An 11,023-nucleotide genomic window follows, 5' to 3' on the forward strand; every position below is an offset into this window, starting at 1 on the left:
ACATCTCAAGTCCTCCTTAATGAGTGCTGTGACAGGGAAGGAGGGATACTGGAGAATATTACATAAGCTTTTAATTGTCTCAGACCAGAAATGATAGGGTATTACTGTTCATGTTTTATTATCACGTCTCCACCTAATTGCATAAAAGCTAAGAAATGGAGTATTTTCTTCTCTGTTCAGAAATTGAAGATAACTATACATTAGTGGACAGTAGTATAGCAGATACTTGCATTGTCCCATATAACATCCCCATAGCCCATTTGATTTCACCACAGCTATAGTGGACAGGTCACCCCATCTTAAACACTTTATATGATCTTTCAGCTTTTGCACCTTAGTGCTATCTCTAAAAGGCTGGAAAGCTGCTCAACCTACACAAATGTGAAGCCTGTGAAGATGGTGGAGTTAAAGAGCTTGGGGATAACTCTCAACAAATCAGGGGTTGGAAGTCAGTGGATAAATATTTCAGCCATCCAATCATTCAGAGGGAAAATTTAATGTAATTTCTAAAGTATTTCTCAGAAGTTCGCCAGGGATATTGAAGCCCAGTTGTTGACAGATAACCAGCTCAATAGAATACACTTGATTGGCTTCTTTCTCTTCTCTGTCTCCCCAGTTACTTGTGCTCCTTAAGATCACTTCCCATATAAACTACCTGTACCCGTGTTCTTGTCTCAAGATCCCCTGTCTCAGAACGCAAAGTAATATAAGAAGTAATATCTACTACATAATGTCTACTTCATAAAATAGACTGGGAGCCAGGAGACTTGTATTCCAGGCTAAGTTCACTAACTTCATAGTCTTGGACAAATCACTCCTCATTACAGCTTCAGTTGGTTTTCCTGTCTTTAAAATTAATTTCACAGGATAGTAAATTTCTAATAATATTTCCTAATCAGATGCCAAAATTCTGTGACTAAATTCTGGTTCTGTTAAAAAACAATCACTGGCAGTTATAGTCGTGTTCTCCCGAGTTGCTGTGTCCCTCCCAGTGCCGCCCGGATGGCCTCCCAGAACCGCGACCCAGCCGCCGCCAGTGTCGAAGCCGCCCGTAAAGTAGCCGAGCCCAGCGGTGGCGCCGCTCGAGGCTCCGTGGGCAAGAGGTTACAGCAGGAGCTGATGACCCTCATGATGTCTGGCGACAAAGGAATTTCTGCCTTCCCTGAATCAGACAACCTTTTCAAGTGGGTGGGGACCATCCATGGAGCAGCTGGCACAGTGTATGAAGACCTGAGGTATAAGCTCTCCCTAGAGTTCCCCAGTGGCTACCCTTACAACGCGCCCGCGGTGAAGTTCCTCACGCCCTGCTATCACCCCAATGTGGACACGCAGGGTAACATCTGCCTGGACATCCTGAAGGACAAGTGGTCTGCCCTGTATGACGTCAGGACCATCCTGCTCTCCATCCAGAGTCTACTAGGAGAACCCAACACCGATAGCCCTTTGAACACACATGCTGCCGAGCTCTGGAAAAACCCCACAGCCTTTAAGAAGTACCTGCAAGAAACCTACGCAAAGCAGGTCTCCAGCCAAGAGCCCTGACCCGGGCTGTCCAGCGTCTCTCTCATTGTGCTGTCTTTCATTTCTTTCCTGAGATGGTCTGTTCTTTTCTTAATTTCTGTATAGGACTCTGTATCTTCAGCTGTGGTGTCATATTTGTTTTGTTTGTGTTTTTAAATTAAGTCTCTGGTTGAACCCCTGTGGTGAATATATTAAATAAATACCTTTTGGTTTAAAAAAAAAACACAATCACTGATAAGAGTGTTCTTTTATCATCAAAGAAGAAAGAAGACAAAATAATTTCAAATATTAACCAGAGGGTTTCCAGTTATACCCAAGAAAGACCTACTTGATTATAGAATTCTTTATTGGTGATCTTTAAGATATATATATATATATATATATATATATATATATATATATATATATATATATATATATAACTCATTTGCTAGCAGATTTGATTATTTGATTGCCTGTAATGGCCTCTCCATCCCCCTATTTTTAGGAAATCAAAAAACCAAGTACCATTACATCATAAAAATGGCAGTGTGAGGTTAGCCTCTTGAAACCTCCCCTGGAATTTACAACAAATAGAATAACTATAATTCTAGAAAGGACTCCCTACACAGCAGACAGGCTGTGCAACTGAAATCACCTAAATGTGGGCAAATTGGGTGAGCTGGGGAGGAAGGAAACTGGAAGTGCGGAGATGTGGGCCCCGTGGGTGCTGGACGCAGACTGGAGCTCTGAGCTTGTGGCATTTCAAAGCTACCACAGCCACAGGAGAGGGAAGACATCGGATTGCTACTGCTCCGCTTATGGCCCACAGTCCCAGCTGCGGGATAATTATATGAAACAGCTGAAACCAATGCTCATGGCAGAGACTTGGAGCAAAGACTGAGGAAAGAAGGGTGAAAATGATGGTTTAAGCCCTCACTGCAGAGCAGAGAATGGAAGGCTTAGGCACTAAGCCTAGCCTAGTCACCCCCTCTCCACCCTCCCAGAGCTTGCCCCACCTCCAACCTCCCAGTGCTAGAAGCAGAATAATAGCACTGGATTGTCACAGCCTTTGCTCTGGGCCACCTATCACAACCCACCAATCCCCTGTCACTAACTATCTGGATGAATTCCTCCAGGAGTAAACAGAGCTACTAAAACACACAAGCCTGAAAATGGTCCAGGAAGCGTTTGGAACTTCAGAAGCTCTCCACAAACCCCAAGAAGATAGTGTCCTGTGACCCACTCAACTCTCCATAGAGAAGAAGACCATGTCCCAGGGAATCCCCCCAATGTGTGAGAAGCCAGAACAGTTCACAGAAACTATAACACTACAATGTGAGAGAGAATAAAAGGCTGCAGTTGGAGAGAAAATAAAACATTCTACCAACACTTATTGGAAAGCAAAAGAAAGAGCTCTGCATATCAACCTATTACAGAACTTACTACCGTAAATGCTTAGGAAGAGAAATAATAACTCATTAATTGCCATGGATAACGAAGGTAACAAGGAAAGTCAGAAGGAAAATGAAAGGTCTCTAGAAAATGAACTTAAAGAAATGGAAATATGTGAATTCAGCGACAGAAAATTCAAGGTTGCAGTTCTTATAAAACTCAATGAGATGTAAGAAAACACAGACAGGCAGTTTCATGAACTCAGAAACACAATCAATGAACAAAATGAACATTTTATCAAAGAGATTGGAAATTTTTAAAAGAGTCAAATAGAATTTCTAAAAATTAAGAAGTCAATATAAGAACTGAAAATGAAATAGCCAGCTTAGGTAGCAGAGCTGACCAGATAGAGGAAAGAATCAGTGACATCGAAGACAGAAATCTAGACATTACTCAGATGGGAGAAGTGAGAGACTTGAGAGTTAAAAGAAATAAAAGAACACTACAAGAACTTTCTGACTCCATCAGAAAGAGTAATATATAATAATGGGCATACCAAAAGGAGAAGAAAGGCAAAAGGGAATGGAGAGTATATTGAAACAAATAGTCATTGAGAACTTCCCAAACTTGTGGAAAAAACAGGATCTTTGAATCCAAGGCACAAATGGAGGAACTAATTACCTCAATCACAACAGGCCTTCGCGAAGGCACATTTTATTGAAGCTGTCAAATTCAATGACAAAGAAAGACTCCTCAAGTCAGCCAGGGAAAAGAAAATCATAACCTACAAAGGAAAGCCCATTAGATTATCATCAGATTTTTCAGCAGAAACTCTACGAGCCAGGAGGAAGTGGAATCAAATATTCAAACTATTGGAAGAGAGAAATTATGAGACAAGAATAATATATCCATCAAATATATCCTTCAGATATGAAGGCAGAATAAAGACCTTTCCAGACATACAGAAGATAAGGGAATTATCTAACATACGACATGCATTACCAGAAATACTGAAGGATGCCATTCGGCCAACATAAAAAGGGATAATTTGTGGCAACGCAACATAAAAGGGGGGAGAGTAAAGGCCTGAACTGAACATGGGAATGGAGAAAGTAAGCATGCTGAAGAAAATGGAAAACTCTAAATATCAAACTTTCTTTTACAAAAACTTATTGGAAACCACTGAGGGGGAAAAAATGAAACCCAGACCTGAAATATGTAACATAATAAAAAAAGAAACAGAGGGAAAAATCATAGAATACCACCACACTGAAATAATAGACAGCAAAAAAAGGTAAAGAAATAATGGAAACAGAGTCTTACCAGAACCAAAGCCAGAATGATAATAAATCCTCATATGTCAGTAATTACCCTAAATGTAAATGGAGTGAACTCACCAATAAAAAGGCACAGAGCAGCAGATAGGATCAAATAACTAAACTGAACCAGATGCTGTCTCCAAGAGACATATCTCAGCCAGATGGACAAATACAGACTCAAAGTTAAAGGGTGGAAATGGACACTCCAAGAAAATCGTTTCCAGAGAAAAGCAGGTATAGCCCTAATGATATCGGATGAAATAGACTTCAGGACAAAAATGTAACAAGAGACAAAGATGGATGTTTCATAATGATAAAGGGAACTATATAACAAGAAGTTATAAAAGTCATCAATAGTTATGCCCCCAATCATAGAGCACCGAAATATACCAAGTAACTACTAAAAGAACTAAAGGGGAAAAAATGACCAAAACATAAATATTGTAGGGGACATAAACACATAATTGACAGCTATGGATAGATCACACAAAAACAAAACGAATGAAGAATTATCAGCCCTAAATGACACATGAGATAAAATGGACATAATTGACATTTATACAGCACTTATCCTAGAATATCACATTATGTACTCTTATCTAGTGTACATAGAATATTCTCAAGGATAGTCCATATAATGGGACATGAAACTCGCCTCAGCAATTTTAAGAATATTGAAACCATATCAAGCATATTCTCTGAACACAAGGCTTTCAAATTCGAAATCAACTGCAAAACGAACACAGAAAAACCGCAAGTGTGTACACACTAAACAGCATACTTTTAAAGAATGCCATGGTCAAAAAAGAAATAAGAGTAGAGATCAAGAGATACATAGAATTTCAAGAAAAAAAAATGGCGGCGTGAGGTGAGCCTCTGTAACGCTCCCCTGGAATTTACAACGAATCGGACAACAATAACTCCACAAAGGACTCCTTGCACAGCAGACAGGCAAGACGAAGAGGCCCACTACTGAATTCACCTCCAGGTTGGTGAATCGCGCGAGCGGAGGAGGAGGGAGAGGAGAAGTGCGGAGACGGAGCCGCGCGGGCGCAGGACACAGACCGAGCTCAGTGCTCGGAGCCCGCTGCTCCCGGATCTTCTGCTGCTGCGGGAGAGGGAAGGACTCGGACTGCTAGGGCTCCGCTTACGGCCCACAAGGCTGAGGGGGCAGCATACAAAACCGCTGAACCCAACGCTCGCTCACGGCAGACCTCAGAGCAAAGACTGAGGGAAGAGGGCTGAAATCGGTGGTTTGAGCCCTCACTGCCGAGCGGAGAACAAAAGCCCTAGGCACGGAGACTAGCCACCCCCTCCCTACCCTCCCAGAGCTCGCCCCACCCCCACGTGCCCGGTGCTAGAAGCTATAAAGTAGCAGTGTCGGATCAAAGGACAGAATATTTGCTGCTCTGAGAACTGTGGACCGCAGACACAGATTCGCAGCTCAACTAGTTCCGGCAAAGGGGAGGGAGCTGTGGAAGCAGGACTGCCTGTGGTGGTGGTCGCTGCCATTGCTCTGGGCCACCTCACACAACTCACCCCGCCCCTGGCCCCACCTATCTGGGCAGATCCCTGCAGGAGTAAACAGAACTGCTGAAACATACTGGCTCTGAATCTGGTGCAGAAAGAGCTTTGGAACTCCAAAAGCTCTTCGCATACCTATCAACCTGTTGCACAAGACACTCCTGTAGATATCTAGGAAGAGAAATAGTAAATCAGTGATTGCCATGAATAACCAAGGCAACAAGATAGCTCAGAAACAAAGTGAAAAGTCTCCAGAAAAGGAACTTAGAGATATGGACATTTGTGATTTAAATGACAGAGAATTCAAGATTGCAATTCTGAAAAAACTGAACGAGATGCAAGAAAACACAGAAAGGCAATTTAATGAAATCAGAAACGCAATCAAACAACAACATGAGCATTTTCCGAGATTTAAATTTTTAAAAAGAACCAAATAGAATTTCTGGAGATTAAGAAATTAATACAAGAAATTAAGAATAAAATAACCAGCTTAGGTAGGAGAGTTGACCAGATGAAGGAAAGAATCAGTGACATCGAAGATAGAAACCTGGAAATTACACAGATGGGAGAAGAAAGAGACTTGAGATTAAAAAAATGAAAGACCTCTACAAGAACTTTCTCACTCTATCAGAAAGAGCAATATAAGAATAATGGGCATACCAGAAGGAGAAGAAAGAGAGAAGGGAACAGGGAATACATTCGAAAAAATTGTTGATGAGAACTTCCCAAACTTGTGGACAGAATTGGATTCTCGAATCCAAGAAACAAACAGAACACCTAATCACCTGAATCCCAACAGGCCTTCTCCAAGACACATTGTATTGAAGTTGTCTAAAATTAACGACAAAAAAAGAACCCTGAAGGAAGCCAGGGAAAGAAGATGGTAACCTACAAAGGAAAGCCCATTAGATTATCATCAGAATTTTCAGAGGAAACTATAAGCCAGGAGGGAGTGGAACCAAATATTCAAATTATTGAAAGAAAAATATCACGAGCCCAGAATAATGTATCCAGGAAAGATATACTTTAGATATGATGGAGGAATAAAGACCTTTCCAGACATACAGATGTTGAGAGGATTTTCTAATACACAAACTCCACTACAAGATATACTAAAGGAGGCTATTCGACCACCATCAACAGGGACAATTTGTGGCAACCAAAACATAAAAAGGGGGAGAGTAAAGGCCTGTACCGGAATATGGGAATGTAGAAAGTAAGTGTGCTGAAGATAATGGAATACTCTAAATATCAAACATTCTTTTACATAAACTTAAGAGTAACCACTCAAAAAAAAAAAATCCAGGACTGAAATATATACTGTAATAAAAGAAACAAGAGAAGAAAACATCATAGTATACCACCACACAGAAATAATAGACAACAACAAAAAAGCAAATAAACAATGGAGATACAGCCTTACCAGAAAAATAAAGATACAATGACAGGACATTCTCACGTATCAATAATCACCCTAAATGTAAATGGACTGACTCACCAATCAAAAGACACAGAGTAGCAGATTGGATAAAAAAACTAAACGCAACGATATGCTGTCTCCAAGAGACACATCTTAGCTGCAAAGACAAGCATAGACTCAAAGTGAAAGGGTGGAAATTGACACTCCAATCAAATGGTACACAGAGAAAATCAGGTGTAGCCATAATGACATCAGATGAAACAGACTTCAGGATGAAAAAGGTAACAAGAGACAAAGATGGACATTTCATAATGGTAAAGGGGACTATACAACAAGAAGACATGACAGTCATCAACATTTATACCCCCAATGAGTGAGCACCAAAAAAAACAAGCAACGACTAACAGAACTAAAGGGAGAAATTGACCAAAACACAATTATATACGGGACTCAAATACATCATTGACAGCTATGGATAGATCATCCAAAACAGAAAATAAATAACGAAATAGCAGCCCTAAATAACACAATAGATGAAATGGACATAATTGACATTTATAGAGCACTTCATCCTAAAACATCAAAGTATACATTCTTTTCTATTGTACATGGAACATTCTCAAGGATAGACCATATATTGGGACATAAAATCAGCCTCAGAAATATTAAGAAGATTGAAATCACACCAAGCATAATCTCAGATCACGAACAAGGCTTTGAAATTGGATATCAACTGCGAAAAGAAAACAGGAAAAAACACAAATACATGGAGATTAAACAACATACTTTTAAAGAACCACTGGGTCAAAGAAGAAAATAGAGGAGAAAAAAATGGCGGCGTGAGGTGAGCCTCTATAATGCTCCCCTGGAATTTACAACGAATCGGACAACAATAACTCCACAAAGGACTCCTTGCACAGCAGACAGGCAAGACGAAGAGGCCCACTACTGACTTCACCTCCAGGTGGGTGAATCGCGCTTGCGGGTGAGGAGGGAGAGTAGAAGTGCGGAGACGGAGCCACGCGGGCGCAGGACACAGACCTAGCTCAGTGCTCAGAGCCCACTGCTCCCGGATCTTCCGCAGCTGCGGGAGAGGGAAGGACTCTGACTGCTAGGGCTCCACTTACGGCCCACAGGGCTGAGGGGGCAGCAAATAGCACGGCTAAAACCAACGCTCCTGGCAGCAAAGACTAAGGGAATAGTGCTGAAATCGGTGGTTTAAGCCCTCACTGCCGAGCGGAAATTGAAGCCTTAGGCACGGAGACTAGCTGCCCCCTCCCTACCCTCCCAGAGCTCGACCAGCCCCCACCTGGCCGGTGCTAGAAGCGATAAAGTAGCAGTGTTGGATCAAAGGACAGAATATTTGCTGCTCTGAGAACTGTGGACCGCAGACACAGATTCGCAGCTCAAGTAGTTCCGGCAAAGGGGAGGGAGCTGTGGAAGCAGGACTGGCTTTGGTGGTGGTCGCCGCCATTGCTCTGGGCCACCTCACACACCTCACCCCGCCCCTGGCCCCACCTATCTGGGTGGATCCCTACAGGAGTAAACAGAACTGCTGAAACACACGGGCTCTAAATCTGGTAGAGAAGAGCTTTGGAACTTCAAAAGCTCTTCGCATACCTATCAACCTGTTGCAGAAGCCACTCCTGTAGATATCTAGAAAGAGAAATAGTAAATCAGTGATTGCCATGAATAACCAAGGCAACAAGATAGCTCAGAAAGAAACTGAAAAGTCTCCAGAAAAGAAACACAGAGATATGGACATTTGTGATTTAAATGATAGAGAATTCAAGATTGCAATTCTGAAAAAACTGAACGAGATGCAAGAAAACACAAAAAGGCAGTTTAATGAATTCAGAAACACAATCAAAGAACACCGTGAGCATTTTACAAAAGAGATTGAAATCTTGAAAAAAAACCAAACAGAATTTCTGGAGATTAAGAACTCAATAGAAGAAATTAACAATAAAATATCCAGCTTAGGTAGTAGAGTTGACCAGATGGAGGAACGAATCAGTGACATCGAAGATAGGAACTTGGAATTTACACAGATGGAAGAAGAAAGAGACTGGAGACTTAAAAGAAATGAAAGAACTCTACAAGAATTTTCTGACAAAATCAGAAAGAGCAATGTAAGAATAATGGGCATACCAGAAGGAGAAGAAAGAGGGAAGGGAACAGAGAATATATTCAAACAAATCGTCGATGAAAACTTCCGAAACTTAGGACAGAAATGGATCCTCGAATCCAAGAAACAAATAGAACACCTAATTACCTCAATCCCAACAGGCCTTCACCAAGGCACATTGTATTGAAGCTGTCTAAAATCAATGACAAAGAAAGAATCCTCAAGGCAGCCAGGGAAAAGAAGACGGTAACTTACAAAGGAAAGCCCATTAGATTATCATCAGATTTTTCAGCAGAAACTCTACAAGCTAGGAGGGAATGGAACCAAATATTCAAACTATTGAAAGAAGAAATCATGAGCCAAGAATAATATATCCAGCAAAGATCTACTTTAGATATGAAGAAGGAATAAAGACCTTTCCAGACATCCAGAAGCTGAGGGAATTTTCTAATACAAGACCTGCACTACCAGAAATACTAAAGGAGGCTATTAGACCACCATCAACAGGGACAACTTGTGGCAACCGAAACATAAAAAGGGGGAGCATAAAGGCCTGAACTGGAATATGGGAATAGAGAAAGTAAGCGTACTGAAGAAACTGGAATACTCTAAATATCAAACTTTCTTTTACATAAACTCAAGGGTAATCACTCAAAAAACATCCAAATCTGAAATATATACTGTAATAAAAGAAGAAACAGAGGGAAACATCATAGAATACCACCACACAGAAATAACAGACAACAACAAAAAGGCAAAGAAACAATGGAGACACAGCCTTACCAGAAAACTAAAGACAGAATGACAGGAAATCCTCACATATCAATAATCACCCTAAATGCAAAAGGACTCAACTCACCAATAAAGAGACACAAAGTAGCAGATTGGATCAAAAAACTAAACACAACCATATGCTGTCTACAAGAGACACATCTCAGCTACAAGGACAAGCATAGACTCAAAGTGAAAGGGTGGAAATTGACACTCCAAGCAAATGGTACCCAGAGAAAATCAGGTTTAACCATAATGATTTCCGATGAAACAGACTTCAGGGTGAAAAAGATAACAAGAGACAAAGATGGACATTTCATAATGGTAAAAAGGACTATACAACAAGAAGACATAACAGTCATCAATATTTATACCCCCATCAGGGAGCACCAAAATATACCAAGCAACTACTAACAGAAAAAAAGGGAGAAATTGACCAAAACACAATTATACTAGGGGACTTAAATACATCATTGACAGCTATGGATAGATCATCCAAACAGAAGATAAATAAGAAAATTGGAGCCCTAAATGAAACATTAGATGAAATGGACATAATTGACATATATAGAGCACTTCATCCTAAAACATCAGACTATACATTCTTTTCGAGTGTACATGGAACATTCTCAAGGATAGACCCTATATTGGGACACAAAATCAGCCTCAGCAAATTTGAGAAGATTGAAATCATACCAAGCATATTCTCTGATCACAAAGCTTTGAAATTGGATATCAACTGCAAAAAGAAAGCAGGAAAAAACACAAATACATGGAGATTAAACAACATACTTTTAAAGAACGACTAGGTCAAAAAAGAAATTAGAGGAGAGCTCAAAAGATACATAGAAACAAATGACAATGAAAATATATCCTACCAAAATTTTTGGGATGCCGCGAAAGCAGTTTTAAGAGGGAAATTTATATCATTACAGGCCTATCTCAAGAACCAAGAAAATTCCCAAA

General features: G+C 40.6%; 1 protein-coding gene across 1 annotated transcript; it reads left to right on the forward strand.

Annotated features, from left to right (window-relative positions):
• Window positions 1-1,002: 1,002 nt before the first annotated feature.
• Window positions 1,003-1,542, forward strand: LOC308494773 (ubiquitin-conjugating enzyme E2 C-like; the record flags this gene model as incomplete). Its single annotated transcript, XM_081042688.1, has 1 exon — window positions 1,003-1,542. The coding sequence occupies one exon, from the start codon at window positions 1,003-1,005 to the stop codon at window positions 1,540-1,542; it is 540 nt and encodes a 179-aa protein (XP_080898814.1).
• Window positions 1,543-11,023: the final 9,481 nt, after the last annotated feature.

This window comes from Rhinolophus hipposideros (assembly GCF_964194185.1).
Source record: "Rhinolophus hipposideros genome assembly, chromosome: X".
Lineage (NCBI taxonomy): Eukaryota > Metazoa > Chordata > Mammalia > Chiroptera > Rhinolophidae > Rhinolophus > Rhinolophus hipposideros.